The sequence below is a fragment of the Rutilus rutilus genome (assembly GCF_951802725.1).
Source record: "Rutilus rutilus genome assembly, chromosome: 12".
Lineage (NCBI taxonomy): Eukaryota > Metazoa > Chordata > Actinopteri > Cypriniformes > Leuciscidae > Rutilus > Rutilus rutilus.
Genome location: NC_140217.1, coordinates 29,682,525 through 29,703,725, shown reverse-complemented (window position 1 = coordinate 29,703,725; position 21,201 = coordinate 29,682,525). Strand labels below are relative to the sequence as shown.

Sequence of the window (21,201 nt, the reverse complement as noted above, 5' to 3'; positions counted from 1 at the left end):
TATTAAGCCTGCATGCGCTACTGTTCTCCAGTTGACATTCGCTTCTCGCGATCTCTGCACTGACACAGCTCCGTTGGATTTATGCTGCTCACTTACGGTTGGATTTATGCTTCTCACTTATGTGTCTGCAGGAGGACAAATCGCCAGATCAGCCTCCGCCAAGCATGACAGTTGTTTTTCTATTAAGTTTAGCTGTGTTTGCTTCTGAGCCGCCCACGCTCTCGCATCTTATCACCCGTTTCCTTTTCCATGGCTGCCTGAGGCAGTTTTTTGCCGGTATGTCGCTCTAAATCTGCCGCTTCTCCCGGGAACAGCCTATCACGGGCCTGCCCGGCCGTGCGTGGTGCGCTGATTGCCACGAAGGACCTTCACCCATTCTGCGTGGTCTGCTTGGGCACGTGGAAGAGGCTTTAAACTGCGACGCTGCTTTAAAGTTGCTGCGACCCAGTGTGTCGAGTTCGGCTTTTCTGACTCGGATGGGGGACACTGTGACGTGCTACCAGGGCCTCCCGGGGCGCGACTTCTCTTATCTGGGCTGACCAGTCCAACCCTGCGTTACTCTAAGAGGACATCCCAGCAACCCGCTCGTCGACGAACCGGCCGGTTCTGTTGATTATGACCACACGGGCCTTCTCAGGGTCTCAGAGGATGAGGAGGCCATCCCGGCCTCTGGCGTTCCCCAGGTCAACACCCCCACGGCCTTGCCTCAGTCCATCCTCCTGGAAGTGTGTGAGCAAGCGGCCGCTCGCCTCAACATTGAGTGGCCGGCTCCACTGACCAGGAAAGGGAGATTTATGACGGGAAAGTGCTGGGACTCTAGCCTGGCTCCGCCCTCCTACGTACTTCCGCTCAATTTCATTTTCCTTCAGTAACTCCGTCTGGGATTGTGGTGTATTCTTTGGTTTTCTCCGATCAATTTTTAACCGGTCCAATCAGCGAACAGAGGGAGTGGCTGAGAACGATAACGTTGAGATCATGCGCTAGTTTGAGTTGACATACGTCACGACCAAACGTTAGCAATTGGTTATGGCAGATCCAGAGTGACTCTGGTCAGATCCAATAGTTTTAAACTTCAACAGAGTACCCGCCTACAAGGAAGTTAACGCTTGTCAATGGAGAGAGGCCAGACTCAAAATGAAATGTACGAGAGTCTGGTAGAACCAGGCTACTGGGACCCCCTCCCGGTCCGAGGAAACAACTCTTCCCCATCCTCCCAGCATGTGCGAGGCACATGAAGCACAACTGGAGCGACCTGCATCATGTGCAGTGGGTAAACTGCATACAGTACCACACATTAACCTGACATCGCTAGCTTCAATCTAAATCATTATTGCAAGCACAACATGGTAGTAATTCACTAGCCTGTTAGCGTGCCATCCGTCCGCTCTTTCGTTCTTTATTTCTTTTCTTTTCTTTTCTTTTCTTTTCTTTTAATTTAATTTAATTTAATTTAATTTAATTTAATTTAATTAAAAATGTTTTGCTCTTTGCCAGTCATCAGAAGAACGGTCTCCATGGTGCTGGAGGCTCTGTCTCGATTCCCCTTTGAGCCCCTGGGAAATATTTCCCTAAAGCTGCTGTCTTTCAAGACAGCTTTGCTCTTGGCCTTGGAATTAGCTAAACGTGTGAGTGAGCTACATGCACTCTCAGTCCATTCCTCGTGCACTAAATTCTCTCTTGGAGGAGATAAGGTTTTCCTTAAGGCGAGACACTACAGGTGAATATGGTAAATTTTTTAACTAGCAGGTATCACCATGAAACTTTCCCAGTTGATTACCTACATTAAGATGAGAAAAAAATGTGCTTAAATATGTGTGTTTAAATATGCAAATTAGGCAATATCTAATTAAATATGCGCTGATTTGCATATATATATATAAAAAAACGAAATCTGAGTATTGGATAAAGCCAGGTTAAAAAATTTGTTTTCATTGTGTTCACATATTAGATGGGAAAAGAATTACAGAGGGATTTATGGATATCTACTTTTGTTATCCTGTAAATCAGAAAATACTGTCAATAGCCTTAAAAAAATGATTTTCGCCATGTTTTTGGGAATAAAATGTTATATAAATCAGGCTAGGAATAATATATTTACAAATCCCTCTGTAAATGTCTTCATTATATAACTAGGTACAAGACTGGAAAGTGTCGTGTATATAGGTGCTACTGAAGTGGAGATTTCGGACTTGGAGTATGAGAGAAAAGTCATTTTGAGAAAATGGGCTTTAAAGATTTATCATCAGCCAATGAGATTGCACATTCAGCCCTTTTACTTTCACGATTGGTTGCTGATAAAAAGGAAATGACCATATTTGAATCCAACAGGATTGTACACAAGAGAGAGAGCTTCCTAACGGTGCATGTGATGACAGGGTGCCGGCAGAGATCGCGGAGCAGCATGTTGATTAAGAACGCAAACTTTTGCTGAATTTATGAGAAATCTACAGACGCAAACAGACACAGTGTAATAAAATAAAGACCTAAATGTGTATTTCTGACTTTTTTTTTCACCACAAGTCTGAAAGAAGACATGTTATTGAAGACAAATATCCAAAATCTCAAAATTGACCAGTAAAAAAAAAAACGATGTTTTTGCCTGCCGTGTCTCGCTTTAAGCCTAATCCGGCCTTCATGCCAAAATGCTTTCCTGCGTTCACATCGGAGGTGTTAGAGCTGTCCGCTTTTCACCCTTCTCCTTTTACCTCTGCGGAGGATCAAAGGCTGAATGCCCTGTGTCCTGTCCATGTCTTACAGACATATTTGGCTAGGACCAGTGCTTTCCGGAAGAGTGACCAGCTCTTTCATGGGCACCCCCTCGCAAGGGGAATCCCATATCTAAGCAATGCCTCTCACATTGGCATGTGGACGCTATAATTTTGGCATATGAATCGAAAGGAGTGCAGCCCCCAGGGGACATCAGAGCTCATTCCACGAGGGACTTAGCCGCCTCTTGGGCTCTGTTCAGGGGAGTATCGCTGCAGGACATTTGCTCTGCTGCCAGCTGGGCTTCTCCCCATACGTTTGTGCGTTACTGCCGGCTAGATGTCACCAGAACCTCGGTAGCACATTCTGTTTTGGGGGTGGGGTCGTCTTAACCCCTCCTTCTCTTGTGTGTGCCACGCACGTTTCATGTCCTGCCTGTACACAGCAGTTATGGCGTCAGTATGGCGGGTTCATGATTATGGGACATGTCAGGCACTGCCCCTTTGGGTGACCATCTTTCTCTGGCTTACAGAATCTCACTGTGAGTGTATTGGGCAATCAGGGAGCTGTCCATGTCTCTCCCATAGGTGGATCTCAAACACAAGATGATGAAAGAGAACAATAGGTTACTGTCGTAACCCCCCGATTCTCTGAAACATCGAGTGGAGACATCCACCAACTTTGCCCCCTGCTTACCGCACGAGAAGCGAATATACTTACCGGAGAACAGTAGCGCATGCAGGCTTTATATGCCCGCCGGTAAGGGGGTGGGGCCTCACCTGGCATTGGCTGTGTGCTTCTGTCTGTTTTGCCAGACTTGGTGCAATTGGATGCTTCTGCAGAGGTCAGGTACAGATGCCCTTCCCATAGGTGGATCTCTCCACTCGATGTTTCAGAGAACCGGGGTTACGACAGTAACCTATTGTTTTCCAATTAATGGGTAAAATAAGGTCTGTGGTAAAAATAACAGTGCTAATTAATTACACAGTCAAAACTAAATTGCAAATTTTAAAGCTGATGTTTATAAAAAAAAAAAAAGTGTTTTAATTAATTAATACATACATTTAAACTAGATAAGAACGTTTGGGGTTTAAGTGTGTGCAGTTAAGTGTCATTGAGTTATGTTAACCACAGACCTAATTTTACTCATAAAATCAAAAACTCCATTATAAATACCCATAGGAATATCTCGAGGGAACCACTGGAGAATTAGTTTTCCCAGTTTTGACATAATCCCTGCACCACTCTATAGGCACCATATTTAAAAAGCAGATTTAAAAAAAATATAATAATCTACACATGACCACCAGGGGGTAGTGATGGGATACATCCAGACACAATTCTGTTCAAATCATTATCAGTACATTACAGTCAGTTTACAGATATTTAATCCCCATTGCAACTGCATTGTCTGATTGGTGGTCCAGCTTTGAGTGATAAAAATGGGAACACTTATAGCACCACAGCATGAAAGGATCATTGCACCTGTAGGATTGGGGCTGACGTCTATGACGGCTGGCTGAGACAGGATCTGTCGGAGTTTGTCCTGGTGGGAGAGCAGAGCCCGTGCTGCCTTCAGGATGTATAGCCTGAGCTGCTGACAACGCAGCAAATGCACATCCACCTGATCAGCTGCAATGACAAACACATAAACCAGAATATATATTTTCATACATAGATTAGTTTGAGTGGAACAGATGCTTCTGCATGGATAAAGATTAGCAAATTCATATAAGGGCTTTTCACACTGCGCTTAACCCCAGGTGATTGTCGTTCTTTAAACCCCCAGTAAAGGAATGATTCACACTTATATTTTAGAAGTGAGGTTGGCACAGCTTTTTTTTGGTGAAACGGTGCAGTGTTAGAATGTTACACCTAGATGCATAGCAACAGACAACCAATCGCGTGCCTCATTCGCATGCTTTGGGACAGTAACGAAAACAAACCCCGTTGTATAAACAGTAGTTTTAGCACTTAAGACGAAAAATATCAAACGGGGACAGAAAACACGACAATTGAAGTTTAGAAGAGACCGTTTCATTCTTATCTTTATAGTAGGAAAAGTCCATTAAGGATAAACCTACAGTCTGCAAATTCTGGAACATTGTGGTTGCACAATGCTTGAGCCCTAATGTAAGCATATCACGTCCACTAAGTGACACAGGCACTGCAAATATGCTAATAAGGACGTTAGCCCAGGGTTTAGGAATGTACAGTGTGTTATGGCAGCGTACGAATACCCAGGATTAATAATATTAGATCACACGAGAATAACATTTGATTCATGACTGCTGCATGTGCTGTACCTGTAAGTCCTCTGCTAAGGGATTTCTTCATGCGTTGTTTCTCCAGCTTGCTACCTGCCAAGTTGACTAGCTTCGCCCACACAGTCAGCATGGGCTCACTGAAGGGCAGGTTTTGAACACTGAATGGAACCATGTGAATCTGCAAAGATTTAAAAACAGAAAATAAACATCAACCACAGAGATAATTGATGGTCATGTTTGTAAACATACTGCCCTAAATATATCTTCAATATTAAGTACTGTGTGTATATTGTGCATATTTTACACTACCATTCAAAGGTTCGGGGTCTGAAAGATTTTTCTTAAACCTCACAACACCCACCCCCTGTCGGTGATTGGTTGGAACACTATTTGTTTTGGTTTTGAGTGGTTGGTGAAAACAATTGTTTTTGTGTGCAGATCTCAGAGCCTAGGCTGCCTACAGAGACGCGTTTTTTTGACGGCATGCTTATGGGGCGGGCAGCTAGCGGATCGTTAGGAAAGATTAGATGAATGTGATCATTTTTTGGGGGGCCTGAAATCACTGATACAACCTTTAATAGAAAGTTCAAAACAACAGCATTTTTTTAAATAGAAAGATATCATGATATAAAAAAGCGACGATATGTAACGTTGATGTAAACTATATGATACTCGCAATATAGTTAGTTTTATCCAAGACTCAGCTTATTGTACAAGGTATAATCTACCCAAAAATGTACATTCTGTCATCATATATACCCTGATGTCTTTTCAAACCTACACGTTTTTCTTTCAACTTCTAAACACAAATGAAGGTATTAAAGATTTCAGTCCCTCCATTTAAAGTCCATTCCTCTAAACTTCAAAGGTCCACACAAAAAAGTCAAAGGCATCGTAAAAATAATCAATCGAGTCGTCTAATCTAAATCCAAGTCTTCTGAAGAGACACAATGGCTTTATATGATGAACAGATTTACAATGACGCGCATACTAAAGTAAACACGGATGTTCAAATGCTTGCGTGCGTGACGTGCAAAAAGATTTTTTTTTTGGATGAACTAACCATTCTGTTTGGGAATAGTCATTTTGACATGAAAGTTTATGTAGTTTCAGTGACATTACTACATTAAACTACTATATATAATGTTGAATATAATATACAATAATGCAGTGGGGGAATATTTGTGGGTCCTGATAATAATAAAATAATATGATGATAATAAAGTAATACGTCTTTATTTTGGCTTAAAATATAACAATAGCATTGTATCGTGAGTTCAGTAGCACAATTTGTATCGAATCATGTCTTAAGTGTATGGTTACACCACAACCATACAGCATGATGAATGAACAGGGAGTAATACTGCACGTTAGCGAATATGTACCGGCTTGAGCTGACTGAGAAGGCAAACTTTGCAGTTCCTCATTTCGTGGAACTGAACAGTGATTCGTCCTTTAGGTGTGATGCGAGTCACAGTGCCCTCCCCATATTCCTCATGAACCACAGGTCCACCCAGGCGCAGACGCCCATCAATCCCACCAATGACCGCCAAAACTGCCATCAGGCTGCCCACAGCAGGGGCTTCTGCATTGGGGAGGTAGTCTTCAAGCACAGCCTGATAGAAACACAGTATAGAAGAATTCAAAATCCTCTAGCCAGGACTCAATATCAATATATGGCACCTTAAGTCATCATTTTACAACACTATTATTGGGTGACTTTTATTGAATATGATCAATTTCACTCATACCGCTTCAGTGTGTCTGCCTGCCATGACGTCACTGATACCACTGAGCTGTGAGTTAATGTATTCATTTATTAGGCCATTCCATTGGCCAAGGGAATGAAGTATACGCAGTAAGGCCACTATTTCCTCTGCTAGGGTACTGCTGTGAGTGGCTGTCAGAGAGGCTTGAGGACGGGACTTCCTCCTACGCATCGAACATTCTGTAAATCACAAAATGTAATAAAAAAATAAAAAGGTTAAGGTAACATCCTGATATCAGACTTTGCACTACCTTGAATCAAAGAATTTGAGCACAAAAAGTGAGAAAATACCACATTGAGAAAAGCAAATAAATGTACAGTACCCCTGAGAAGGGGCAGATCTGAGGAACAAGTGCTGAGCAGGCTTCCGAGGAACCCAAAGAGTTTCTCCACCAGAAACTTCATATCCTGTGAGCGCTCGGTCTTATCCCAGGATGGTAATACTGCCTGTAGAAGCCGTAGGGCAAGAATCTGCAAAGGGGTGCGGAGAGTTTGATTAAGACATGGCACTAAATGGATCCTGTCAACAGCACTAATGTGTACCGCTCAGCTGCACTCATTTTAACCCTGTGGTACTCACAAGGAAAGCTCTCCTTCCCTAGGTAAACCTAAGCAGAACTCATGATAAGTGTTGAATGAAACCAGAACAGTGCTGGCACCTGTCTTTGTAGTGTGACTGCAGTGAAGGACTGGTGGCCCTCCACGATGCGTATGAGCAGATTTATCCAGGCAGAGGAGCTCAAGGTACTGCACATCTGAGGCATGAGAGCTATACTGCGAATAAATCCCAGCGTGCACCAGCTCCTGTGCTGCTCAAGGGACACCAGCTTGTGAGACGAACAACCTAAAGAAGAGAGGGAGGAATGTGGTTGAAAGGACCCAATAAATATATACATAAATACTTATAAATAAATAACATTTAATTATTTGATAAAATTAAAAAAGAAACCGTTACCAGTCTTGTCATTGGCTCCGCTCTCCACCAGTATCCTAAGTTGACCACACAGAGTGCTAATGGCATCGACCTGCATCACCTCAGCATAAATCCCAGAGGATAGTGACAGTGTCTTCAACAGATTAACTGTACTGGTCAACATGATCGCAGTAGGGTGAACACTCTTCTCCATCACCTCCCCTTCTGAGAGAATACAAGAGAGGTATATATTAATAAATCAACATGACAAGGTCGAATACATTAAAATACCAAGATTAGGAAGTAATTGTTGTGTTATCTGGAATGCCAGAGCAGAGTGCAGCACTAACCTGTGTCGTCCTCTGTGTCAGAGTCTTCAGTGGAAGGTTGGGTGGCAGGTGGTGGCTCGGCCAGTTTAAGGTCATACTTGCCCTCTTTGCCCATTCTGTAGGAATTGGTGCTGCTGGTATCCCACTGGACACGAATCCAGCCATCTTCTCCTAACTCCCCAATCACACGCCCTAGGCCTGGAGGTGGGCCATCCTAAAACACACCAAACAGGAACTTACAAGAAACTGACCTGCCATTGTCTGAACCACACTTCAGAATTCAAGTGTACACAAATGCAAACATGTCGAATGTAACACACCTGGTCTCCCCACTTCCAGTCAGGTCCTCTCATCACCCTAGTGCCGATCTTCATCATAGCTGCCAACTCGGGGCCGGAGGCGGGGAGAGGGGTGGGGGTCGTCTCCTTCCTGGACTCCTCGAGAACTGTAGCAGAGTCTCCATGAGCTACAGAGCTCAGCTCCTCCTCACTGCTGTCAGAGCTGGGACCTGTACAATACAATGCCGACACATTTGTAATACATGAAAAACTGGAAGAGAGGGTAACTCTGAGAAAACAAAGGAAATTAACATCTGAACTCTCTTGCTATTTTAACATCCCCATTCTAGACACGATCACACTTGAGTTGATCATTCACCTGAAAATTCACCAAAAATCTATATGGTTTAATGTGAACAATTATCATACAACACTATACATGTTTGGCATCATTTGAAATGTCTCAGTGCGACTGGTACAAAGGTCTCATCCCCAAAGAAGTAAACCAAAAGGTAATAAAGTTTTTAAGAGTTTAGAGATATCTTGCTTACAGAGGAGGGTGGGTCTTTCATGCAAATAACATCCTGCCCTCAAAAGGTGTAAACTCTGGAGACAGTGATTAATGCAAATTCCCATTGATGGCGCCGATCTATGGCGACGTGGTGTGGCTCTGTGTTTGTGTTTGTCTCGTTTTGCTTTGTTTTGTTGACAATTCTGTCAGTCTGATCACATATGACAGACATGAACTATTATGTATTCGGGACACTTTGCAAAATTTCCCGGCCTCCGACCACTGGATGAACGTTGCCGGAAATATTGGCAGTCAAGCCAATGCTTACAGACACAAGCGACCTCCAAGGAAGAGAGGCAAACGAGCGGGTTTTTGGTTCGACTAAGACAGAGGGTTCACCGCTCTCCGCTCCCTAGCATGATCCTGTCGAATGTCCGCTCCCTGACTAACAAACAGGACGAGCTGGCTATCCTGATCCGATCCAAGCGGGACGCCGCTGACTGTTCTGTTATATGCCTGACCGAGACGTGGCTGGATGGCAGCACCCCGGATGAGGGTCTTCTCCTGCCGGGTTTCACTCTACTACGAGCTGACCGATCGCAGCAGGATTCACAGAAGAAGTCAGGTGGGGGTGTCTGTTTTTACATAAACCAAAGCTGATCGACCAACTCTGTCGTCCTCTCGCGACATTGTTCACCGGAGCTGGAATGCTTAATTGTTAAATGCAGACCCTTTTATCTCCCGCGGGAGTTCTCCTCCGTCATTCTCGCCGCTGTTTACATTCCACCTAAAGCGGGAGCCAAGGAGGCTTGCAGGCAGCTGGCGGCTCACATAACAGAGGTGGAGAATTCTAGCCCGGACTCTGTGGTTTTAATTTTAAGCGATTTTAATCACGTGGACTTAAAGAAATCACTACCCAAGTTCAAGCAGAAGATCCATACTGCTACCAGGGGTGAAAAGACACTAGATAAATGCTACTGTGTAATTTCTAATGCATATCATTCTATTGCTTGGCCCCCTTTGGGACGGTCAGATCATAACACCATCTTTCTCATCCCTCGATATCGTCAGAGACTGAAATCCACTAAGCCGACAAAAAAAAGTAATTAAACAATGGTCTATCCAAGCACAAAACGAATTAAAAGAATGCCTTCATACTACTGACTGGTCTGTCTTCAGGGATGAGTTCACTACCCTGGACGAATACTGTGATGCTGTTACTTCATATATTCACTTTGCTGAAAATGTATGTTTGCCCTCTAAAACTGTGACTGTTTATAGCAATAACAAGCCATGGTTTAGTAAAGATATTAAAATGTTGTATCTGGAGAAAAAAAGTGCTTTTCAGAGTGGAGATATCTGCCAGTATTCTATGGCTAAATATGCATTTGAACGGGCTGTTAAAAAGGCTAAAGCTAACTATAGGGCCAAGCTTGAAGCTAAGCTTGGTGTCCATGACAACAGGGGTGTTTGGCAAAGCCTTCAACAGATTACTAACTATAAAAACAATCACACAGTTTCTGATGATGATCCCTCGCTACCTAATAAACTAAATTAATTTTATTGTAGATTTGAATGCAACTCTGAATGTTCAGTCAGCTCTAATTTCCTCAATGACATAGCTCCTCTTGAACCACCTTTTCTGATAGAAGAAAAAGAGGTCAGATTTCTGTTGAGGAAACAAAATTGTAGGAAGGCATCAGGCCCCGACCAGGTCTCTGCTGCCACTATTAAATGGTGTGCCAATGAGCTGTCGTATGTCTTCACTGACATTTTTAATTGGTCCCTTAGATTATGTAAAGTCCCAGCATTTTTAAAATCAGCTGTAATCATTCCTGTGCCCAAGAAGTCGAATGTGAGTTGTTTGAATGACTACAGACCAGTGGCCCTAACCTCTGTTATCATGAACGTTTTTGAGCGATTAGTTGCTAATCATCTCTCAGCTACTGTACGTCACTTGATCCTCACCAATTTGCATATAGGGAGAACAGGTCTATTGAAGATGCAGTTTCTCTTTGCACCCATAACATTCTTCAACATTTGGAGGGGACAGCTACATATGCATGGGTACTGTTTATTGATTTTAGTTCTGCTTTTAATAATATTATACCAAAGAGATTGTGTGACAAACTCCTGGGGTTGGGGGTTAAGGAGTCCATATGTAAGTGGATCCTTGACTTTTTAACTGATAGATCTCAAGTGGTTAGGGTTAATAAACTCTTGTCAAAATCAATGTCCACCAGCATTGGCGCCCCCCAGGGGTGTGTTCTGTCTCCCCTTTTATACTCATTTTATACCAATGACTGTTTTTCTCACCATGACTCAGTCAAGATTTTTAAATTTGCAGACGATACCACTGTGGTAGACCTCATCACTAACGATGATGAATCGGCTTACAGAACAGAAGTGTCCTTGCTGGCTGAGTGGTGCACAATTAACAACTTGTCCCTCAACATCTCCAAAACAAAGGAGATGGTTGTCGATTTTAGGAGCAAAAATATTAAGTCGCTCCAGCCCCTGGCCATCAAGGACAAAACTGTAGAGTGGGTGGAAAGTTTCAGGTTCCTTGGGACCATCATATCCTCCAGTCTCAAATGGAACCTTAATGTCGGCCAGATTGTTAAAAAAGCTCATCAGCGACTTTTCTTTTTGAGACAACTCAGGAAATTTAAAGTGTCCAAGGCTGGAATGCTCCACTTCTACAGGGCTGTGATAGAGAGCATTCTCACTTTCTCCATCACTGTATGGTGGGGTAGCTGCTCGGCGGATGATAAGTCTGCACTGAATAGGGTAGTTAGCATTGCGTCAAGAATAATTGGGTTGGACCGCCCTAAGATCTGTGACATTTATAACACCCGTCTACTCAAAACTGGTCTGAAAATACTCAAAGATTCATCGCACCCTGCTAATTCCCTTTTCATCCCTCTACCATCAGGCAGAGGGTTAGGAAGTATAAGATCCAGAACCATCCGTTTCTCTAATAGCACTTACCCGCAGGCTGTGGGCTCTCAACTCACAACAACAATCTATATCTACTTTACTTATACAGACACAGCTACGTCCTCCTTCTCAGGGTCACTAAACGTACTAGCACTTTGTCTGATCAGTTTTATTACTATTTATTAGCAGTAATTTAAGTATCTGTTCTCTGTTTAGATTTCATGTTTTTATTGTATATGTTATGTTGCATTGTCTTGTGTGAGCCAATTCACCAAAATGAATTCCAGGCGATGTGGGTCGTTCTGGCAAAATAAAGACTTGAACTTGAACTTGAACATTGTTAGCATATGTTTAGGTTTCTTTCTTGGTCTGGGTATATAAAGAAATGCAACAAGAGGCTCGGACCATTTGTAATGAAATCCGCCGTAATTCTGAGTGCCTTTCAGACACTCAGCATTATGTATTTCCTGAGTCAGGTACATCTTTTACTCTATCTCTGAGCATTTGATGTTGTTGTATTGATTATCTTTGAACTGATTATGTAATTGGCATAATACATACACCTGACATAATAAATTGTTTACATTTGGATTTATTCTGACTTACTCTGAAATTAATAACTTTAGTAAATTACGTAGTATCCATTGTTACCGCAAATCTCCGTCCAGTTTTTAGTGGAGCATAGGGCACACCAACTGCGATTTTAGAGTTCCGGCTAATATTTGGCACTAACTCAAGTGTACTTGGTTTGTAAAGGCTAAAAGGGAATTTCCGTTTAAGACAGCAAAATGCTGCTCGACCAACCTAAATAGGGTGAGTCTTACCTCTGTTTAATGTAATGTTACTTTAGTTAAGTGTGCGTGGGAAACCATGGCATGACCAAACCAAAGCTATTATCAGAGAAGTAATATTGTTCGGCTTATATCTGTAGTCGTGGTCATGACCTCTGTCAAGTGTTCAAGTGTATACAACAAAGGGGGCTATACATATCTTAGATAGAGTAAGCGTGAATGCGACCATCTAAGATATTAGCCAATTACCTCTGTTTAGTGACCCAAAACTGATGAGTTTGTGATCGTGGGCCCACATAATATGAATGGCCGGTGTGAGGACCCTGTGCGACTTCGGCACCCGAATGAACAAGAATAATAAGAGTAAAGAGTTAAATAGAATAATCAAATGTGCTGCTAAACTATTATATTAATGACCAATAACTAAATTTGCATTCTGACCTAAATTCGAGGTTGTGATATAATGGAGTCAGATGAAAGGTTAACCTTACCTGTCAGGGATCACTGGTGATCCCAGATTATTTTAGTTCAAAATATGTTTGAGCTTATATATCTCAATATTAATAACAGTCTGGTTAATTTTGAGTCTTGAACTATAAACTCTCAAGTGTTGGCTTTCTAAATGTATGTGTGTTATGTTTCTATTCAGAATTACTTATGAGCAGTAACCTTTTTATTTTGGGCATTTCATGTATGCAGCACTTGCCAAAATTGGGGGTGATGGGGAAGGGGTTAATTGGAATCAAATTACTTTGCCACGCGGAAAAGACCGTAACACACAGTAAACCCACTTCACCCGCTTATCGGAAATATATCGGTCCTGTCGTTGGACCGATTGGGCAGGCCTTACACATTCATACCAAGAAATACAAACCACACTAAAAACAGAAATAGAACCTCATCTAACCCTATAGAACAGAACCCACATGATCCCATAGAACTGAGTCAATCTAACCCTATACAAGAGAGTCCAACTGCCCTAGAAAATAGAGAGAGAAGGGGCTAACCAATGAGTCGGAGAACACTCTGGGTGAGGGCGAGGGTGCCGGAGTTCAGCAGGAGGCTGAGACTGTTGGCTCCATGTTTGAGAGTGAGCATATGGAGCATGGCCAGCAGGAAGCGTGCCTGAGGGATGGTACCCAGACTGGGGCCTGCTGGGTTCTCATTAGTGATGGTCTGCAGAGGCACTGGCTGCACACCTGGAGGAGAGGAAACAACAATCAGTAAAATGAAAAAACAAAATACTCTGCTGTACAAAAAGTTCAGGGTCAATACGATTTACTGTACAAAAAGTTCAGGGTCAATAAGATTGATTTATTTTAAGAAATTAATACTTTTATTCAGAAAGTACACAAATTTGTTCAAAAGTAAAAGTAAAAATGATGTACTTAATGTATTACGGTTTTCAAACATATTAAGCAGCACAACTGTTTTCAACATTGATAATAAAAAAAAAAAATCTTGAGCATCAAATCAGCATTAGTATTGTCAAAAGTACTGACTTCCTTACCAAGTTGGTACTGAAATTTGATTGCAGTTGTTGAGCAGAAACGTAAACACCTCTGATTGGCCATTGTGTTCACGCGCTCATCGGATATGTCTGTGATTGGGTACAATGATCAATGCACGGAAGCGTTTAAGAGCACACAAAAGTGTTTGAAGTGTTTCCGTATCTGCGGAATGGTCCACTGATAGACACCTGCTTTCAAACGCTCCTATGTGTGTCTGTGTAAGACCTCTGTGAAGAGTGTCATTGAAGTAAATTTACAACATGTTTTTGAATTACTGATCATTGTGGCCAATCACAAACATATTTGATGAGTATGCGAGCACAATGGGCAATCAGAGGTGTTTATGATTCCGCTCAACAGCGCTCAAAGCATCACATTTTTTTTATTTCATTACCGACTTGGTACGGACGACGGTACTTTTGACAACACTAATCAGCATATTAGAATGATTTCTGAGGGATCATATGGCTGCTGAAAATTAAGCTTTGCCATTACAGGAATAAATTACATTTTAAAATATATGATTACAATTTAAAACAATTTTTCTATTTCAATATTTAACAATATTACTGTTTTGCTGTATTTTTGTTTTAAAATAAAAATCTAACCAACCCACACATTTGTGTATAAAGATATTCTACTTTTTTGATCTTTAAACTTACCCAGCTCCTTGAACTTGACACTGGCCTCTAACAAGATGTTGCGGATGTTCTGGATGGCCCAGGCATAGAGCTTACCGAACGTCACCTCCAGCAGCATTCGGTTAAATGGAGGAATGAGATCTACGTCCTTTAGACAGTCAGCCAGAGGCTCCCTATTGAAGCAAAGCAGATATTAAATGTAAACACAAGTCTGCTTAAAGTGCTAAACATTTATAATATTTTGCACTTACCCAATATTGGTCCCTTCAGGTATGACCCTCTGCCAGCCACAGAGCATGGCATACTGTACGGAAGGCAGGAGGAAGTTTTTGGATGCCAGCTTAAGCATAGTGTCTATTCCCTCCAGACGGACCTCAGCTCGCTCCAGCTGTTTAAGGAGGCATTTCCTCATCTTCTCCACGTCCAGTGGCTCCTCTTTCAGAGCAAACTCAACGATGGTGCTCATGAGGCTGGACTGAGAGAAGGAGCCCTGAACGCTGTGCCTTAACCAGCGGTACTTCTGAACGCTGCCTATGGTGTTTAGCAGAGGCTGCCACTTATCCTGCTACAAGTTAAAAGATGCAAAAAAATTAGCAAATAGGGCTGTCAATCAATTACAATTTTTATTACATGATATGCTTATTAATTAATCTAATTAAGTGTATAATAATATTTGTAAAGAAAAGCTAAATAAAAATTATTTCAAACATCCAAGACCCTTCAATAAAAAAACATTAAGGATACAAAAACAACACATTAAAGGATAATAAATAATTACCTACGAAGTAAATTAGTAAAAAAAATAAAAATATTGTATATATGTATATGTATATGTATATATATATATATATATATATACACACTAGACAAATTCCATAGAAATCCCCAAACTGTAATTTCAACTAAACAAGATGCTGTTGATGAAGAAGGTATTTAAAATAACTTTGAAAGGACAGCAACTATAGATATAACACATGCAAATAACACCTAGATGTCAGAGCAGCAGCGATGCAAGAGATATTTATAGATACAGCTGTGATAATCTCTGACAGATATGCATGATTCAATTAGAGAGTGAGCGAGAGAGAGAAAAGGCAAACCTTTGCAGATTTGACCGTTTGTTTCTTGTCCACAGGCGTGGGGTTGATAGGAGCAGGCGGCTCCTCATTGGTCCCTTCCCTCTCCATTTTACACTCCTCCAGATCAGCTGACTCTGACTTCTTAGGCACTGAGAGATTAAGCGAAACATGCTATAATTACAGACTGACCATTTTACACTGAACATTTAAATTAACATTTAGACTAGTTACCCCTCTTTTTGCGACGGTCTCTGATCAGTTTCTGTGTGATCCTCTTCCAGCGAGGCTGAGAGCTCAGCAGCTTCAGTTTGGACACAATGGACAGGTCATTACTGACGGCAGGCCTGAGCTCATTAAACAGAAATCGCAGCCTCTCGATCACTGGGGCGCACACCTCTTTATAAGAGCGGCCCTGCTCTTGGTGTGTCTGTACCACACAGGAAAGATCACAGAAGAGATGGTCAAAGAGGTCGTTATGATGTAAATGGCAAGGTGACATACCACGTTACACTTCAACACAGCTTAGACCTGGTATTAATATGTATTCAAATGTAAAGCTACTGTAAAAAGTACTAAAATTAATCTCCTGTAACCACTCATTTAAATTTCATCCTAAATGTGACAGCTCAAGCTGAATATTCCAAGGAAGCGGGTAAAATAGAATACATTTTATTTGGATTATTTAGATTTACTCTTTGCTCACTTTTATCAGAGAACACTTGGCCTGGTAAACCATTCGACACACATCTATCACAGATTTGGGGAGGGACCTCTGTTTCCCCTGGTCTACACCCAAGGCATATTGATCAACAAGAGAGAGGGCAACATGACCTGCATAAGAAAACAGATTTTACTATTAATGAACAAAAAAAATAAAAGAATTACAAAATAAGACAGTAACAATGAAACTTCAGTGCTAGTTTAGAGAGTAGGATTTCAGAAACTAAAACTATAAATATGAAGCAGCCATCACCACTCAATTCAACAAACGCTTTCTAAGTTACCAAGGTCCTGGTGCTTGAGAAGGCAGCAGAGCAGCAGGCGGCCCACTTCCTCTACAGGATGTTCCGGTGGAAAAGTGATGGGAGTGATGAGATGGTACTGTTTACAGCACCGCTCGATTTGGCATAAAAAGTCCTGCAGCAAATAAGAAAGAATCCAAGATCAACCATCAGAACACATCCCAAATGATGCAGTATCTGTTCTGATAAACAATTTGACAGTGAAATCTTAGGGAATGGGCTGTATAATAAATAATACTAAATGAAGAGACATATAAATTATAGTCTTTCCCTGTGTATGACCTTCACAGTGTGGTCCTGGGTGGTGTTGTCAGCGATGGCTTGCAGAAAGGGCTGGGCGTGATCACTCAGAGTGATTCTGCGGCAGTAGAGTTTGGCTTTGTCTGGTGTGGTGGTCCCTGGAGAGCTGCAGTGGTCCTCGTCCTTCTCTTCATTATAATTATAGTGGATCTGACTCGTCTGAAGACCACCGAAGAAAATAGATGACTGGAGCCATTCTGAAAGGTAGAAGAGTAAAGTGGAGTGAAAAAGTTAAACTTTTTTTTTTTTTTTTAAGTCTCTTTTAATCTTTTTGTTTTTTGAGATATAAAAATGTGTTTTACATTTTTTTATTTGCATCTTGATTTTTGAAGTACTACTGAAACATTTGCAATATCATAACTCACTGGCACATTCTAACTCTATGCGGGAGAGAGGGGTGCTCATAGCCAGATACGAGGCATGTAGCCCCAGCAGCAGACCCAGGTTCCTCTCAGCATCGATAAGAGGTGAGGACAGACTGCTCAGGTCAGGCGTTGTCACCATTTCTTGGTTGGGCTGGACAAACATAGAACCAACAAGAACAAGAAAAATGAAGTCCGAACATTCTTAGAATAAAGATGGTTGAAACTGGTGAATACTAAAGTCAGACAGACCTCCATGTATTGGCCCACACAGAAAGCTTGCATGGACTCTCTGGTGTCTTCAAACTGAAGAGCGGCCTCTAAAGCTACCACAGGATCGTCTCCAGCAAACTGGGCTGTGGAGGAAGAACAGATGACAAATCAACTTACAAAACTCTTATTTGAAAATTAATTTCAAGTAAAAGGTTTCGGGCATTTTTGTTACATGTTTGCTATACCGAGGATGCTGTTCCCGGTTAGAGTCTGAGCCTGGAAGTCTTTAATATCATAGACCTTCCCATCAATGACAGTCCAGAAGCCACCATCTTTATTATGATTCTCCAGGTCAGCTTTGCGGATAAGTGACACTTCCTCGTTGTTCTTTGAGCTGGGCCCATTGAAAAAGAAACCTGAAAAGAAAGCGGTTTACAGCCAATTGTGCATCGCTGCTCTTCATATTCTGTGCATTCCTGTGTTCTAATATCTTTAATTGACTACACTTGTGTTACACTCCATAAATTTGGTGTAACTCTCATTTGCTAACATATTTTAAAATATTTTTTATTTAAAATAGGATTGGATTGGATTCAAGCCTAACTCAACTGTACAATCAGATTCTCTAGTTTATGATAGAAGTGCATGGGTGGATTTCTCTCATACCCATGAGCCCAGGCCATGCAAGATCCTCGTTATCATCTCTCTCTGTACCAGGGGCGAGATGGTTAAAACGGTCAAGGTGCTCCAGTAGAGCAGCGAGCAGAGGAATGGATCCAGTCTCCTGCATCAGGCCAGCATCATGGGTCAGCAGCAGCACAATGGACACGATCAACTCCGGTAGCAAAACACCTGGAAGATGAAGGAACAGGATGGTTGGCGAATATGAATATCACTTGCCACTACTTTAAAGAAATATTCTCTTTAAAATGAAAATACTCCGTTTAAGACTGTGTAGGACATTGTTTTTAAAGACTTTTCACGTGAGGTACAGATTCTAATAACTCTCAAACCAAATAAAGTGCAAATGGGATGTTAATGACATCAAATTTCATTTCAGGCATGTCTTCTGAACAACTTTCTTGATGTCAAACCCTTTAGAAGGAAGAGATTGAAATGTAAGCCATTTTCCAATGAAAATTCTCTGCAACACTGTACCCCTCAAATCAAATACAATCTCTTCCCTTTTAAGGGTTCAACATCATGACATTTAAGAAAACAAGAAGATATGAAGAAAAGAAATAGACTTCAGAGTCACGATTAATGTTATAGATTGACATGAAATGGCATATTCACCCGTGAGATCTCCCTCAAGGACACGTGCCACCTCTGCAAAGTGACGATGGCTGATGAGGGCGATGCTGGTGGCCACAGGAAGGATATCCCCAATGTGTGTGCACAGCAAAGCCATGTACTTCTTCAAAAGAGATCCTACTCCCAGAATCTCTGAGTGACTCAAAGCTGTGACAATGAGAGATACTGTTGACTTGATGCTCAAATGGTGGCTTCCATAACAAAACCCCTGGTCATAAGGCCATGCACAAGATAAAATTAAGTTCTTCTACTTACTGTATCCTCCCACACCCACAGTGCCATTGACACCAACGTACAACTTGCAGACCAGCAGCCTCTGAAAGCGCAGCAGTAGGTCCAGAGAAGCCGAGCGCTCCTTGCTGACCTGCTCCGTGTCTTGGCAGTTTGAGATGCGTCGTGCCACATCCTTAAGACGAGCTATAGTCTGCGAAGCAATATTCCTACAGCACAAAACACAGAGTTACTACAGGCTATATACCAGAAGTAGCAAGTTCAGTTAAGTCTCTGAAGTACCTGAGCAACTGTTGGACCAGCTGGACCAATGGGAGGCTCTGTTTGTTAGCAGACTCATAGATACCGGTGTTGATCAGGTCTTTGTCCAGTGTGGTGCGACACCGATGCAGCGAGGAAGCACTGGCTTCCTGCTCATCGATCTCCTTCTCTTTCTGTGCCTCCTTCTTTGCCTCAATATCCTAATTGAAGATAAACAGAAATTAATTAACTGGAAAGTCAAAACAAAAAAACAAATAAAATTAAACAAAAATAACCTTGTGTATATACGTTTTGGATAACGGATTACATTATTTAAAATGTTTATTATTTCTGACACTTTCCCCTCAGGTTTCATCAATCTGTTTCCTCCTCTGTCTGTTTTTTGGCAGTGCTCTGTTGAGTGTTGCATATATAAGGCATGAAGGGTGAATAAATGATGAAGTGACTAATGAATAAAACATGCTGACCTGGATCTCGGCCGTGATGGCAGCGTTCAAAGCGGACTCCAGCCCTCCATCCGCCATCAGACTACTAACCAAGAGGTCGATCATGAAGCGTCGGCCAGGACTTACACCCATCTCATTAGCAGATGCTAAAAACACAGAATTGCTTTTGACCATCAAAGTTGTACTGGAAAAAATCATCACCTTTTAATTTATTTATTTTTTGCATTTTTGCACATCTCAACAGATGTTTCTAGATGTAAACCAGCCAATATGATAAAGGCAGAGGTGTAGTGGTAAAAAAAAGAGGTGGGTAAACTATAAATTCTGGTGGACCACGACGTGGTCACCCGGTAAGGTGGGCCACTCCCTACCGGTGTATGTGTGTATCCTGATGACATGGCTATAGGCTATCATTTGATGGTACTACCAAGGGTATCACTGGTTGTTCCCTCATCATAGGTCACACAATCACTATTCAATTCATACATTAATCTAAGTTCTTGTTAAAGAGACTCAAGAAGGAATAATATGGTTGAAATCTATCAAGTTTACTAAATGACAAAACAGAGAGAACAAAAATATTTAAGAGAGATAGAGAAGGGAGGCTTATATCCAGGGCTTCCAATGCAATGCACTTAATGATTAGGGATTTGGGATTATTTTCATAGTCGATTAATCTGTTGAATATTTTCTTGATTCATCGATTAGTTGTTTGGTCTATAATATGTCAGAAAAATGTGGATCAGTGTTTCCCTGTAGAGGGAAAAGTCTTTAACCTGGTGCAGGCTTGATTCCCTCTGAATCTCTTGTACAGTTGGGTTTCGACATGCTCCCTAGTCCCTACATTAAACCAGCTGCCTGTAATGAATAAAAAAATAAAATAAAAACTTTCCTGTTGCGGCTGCTATTGAAAAGGCCGAAAATATGCCGTCCCGCCCCTCCGTGTTCGGCGATCAGGTTTCATTCTCGCGCAGCTTGTTTAGTAATTTGACGAGCGTGTCTTTCCGCTCCGTGTGTGCGCTGTTCTCTTTGTTCCGTGTGTGTGTGTGTGTGTGTGTGTGTGTCGGCGCGCTTCGCTCTCTGCTCAATGTTCCGCTCTGTGTTTGCGCTGCGCGTTCTGCTCTGTCGTTAACGGCCCAAATGCTCGAATCATGTACCGATCGGCGATCACGCACTGGAAAAGCAAAGTCCGCTCAAATAACGTGAAATTTAGAGGTAGATAAACGCAATTTAGAGGTGGATAAACGCACTTTGGAGGTGGGTAAACGCTATTTCCGAATTTTGGGAGGTGCGTAAACGGCGTTTACGTGCGTTTAGC

General features: G+C 41.9%; 1 protein-coding gene across 1 annotated transcript in view; it reads right to left on the bottom strand.

Moving 5' to 3' along the window:
* herc2 (HECT and RLD domain containing E3 ubiquitin protein ligase 2) overlaps positions 1–21,201 on the bottom strand; it is a 68,488-nt gene that overhangs the window by 24,534 nt on the left and 22,753 nt on the right. Inside the window, exons 19-43 of the mRNA XM_084426797.1 lie at positions 19,905–20,029; positions 19,459–19,637; positions 19,201–19,385; positions 18,928–19,092; positions 18,298–18,483; positions 17,877–18,047; positions 17,671–17,774; positions 17,422–17,572; positions 17,039–17,253; positions 16,739–16,871; positions 16,438–16,565; positions 15,966–16,161; positions 15,756–15,883; positions 14,907–15,220; positions 14,677–14,828; positions 13,511–13,702; positions 8,304–8,491; positions 8,005–8,197; positions 7,697–7,879; positions 7,401–7,585; positions 7,065–7,212; positions 6,725–6,921; positions 6,359–6,589; positions 5,013–5,151; positions 4,192–4,338 (exon numbers count right to left, since the gene is read on the bottom strand). Of these exons, the coding sequence (XP_084282923.1) occupies positions 4,192–4,338; positions 5,013–5,151; positions 6,359–6,589; positions 6,725–6,921; positions 7,065–7,212; positions 7,401–7,585; positions 7,697–7,879; positions 8,005–8,197; positions 8,304–8,491; positions 13,511–13,702; positions 14,677–14,828; positions 14,907–15,220; positions 15,756–15,883; positions 15,966–16,161; positions 16,438–16,565; positions 16,739–16,871; positions 17,039–17,253; positions 17,422–17,572; positions 17,671–17,774; positions 17,877–18,047; positions 18,298–18,483; positions 18,928–19,092; positions 19,201–19,385; positions 19,459–19,637; positions 19,905–20,029 (4,335 nt within the window). The remainder of the gene's footprint in view (positions 1–4,191; positions 4,339–5,012; positions 5,152–6,358; positions 6,590–6,724; positions 6,922–7,064; positions 7,213–7,400; positions 7,586–7,696; positions 7,880–8,004; positions 8,198–8,303; positions 8,492–13,510; positions 13,703–14,676; positions 14,829–14,906; positions 15,221–15,755; positions 15,884–15,965; positions 16,162–16,437; positions 16,566–16,738; positions 16,872–17,038; positions 17,254–17,421; positions 17,573–17,670; positions 17,775–17,876; positions 18,048–18,297; positions 18,484–18,927; positions 19,093–19,200; positions 19,386–19,458; positions 19,638–19,904; positions 20,030–21,201) is intronic.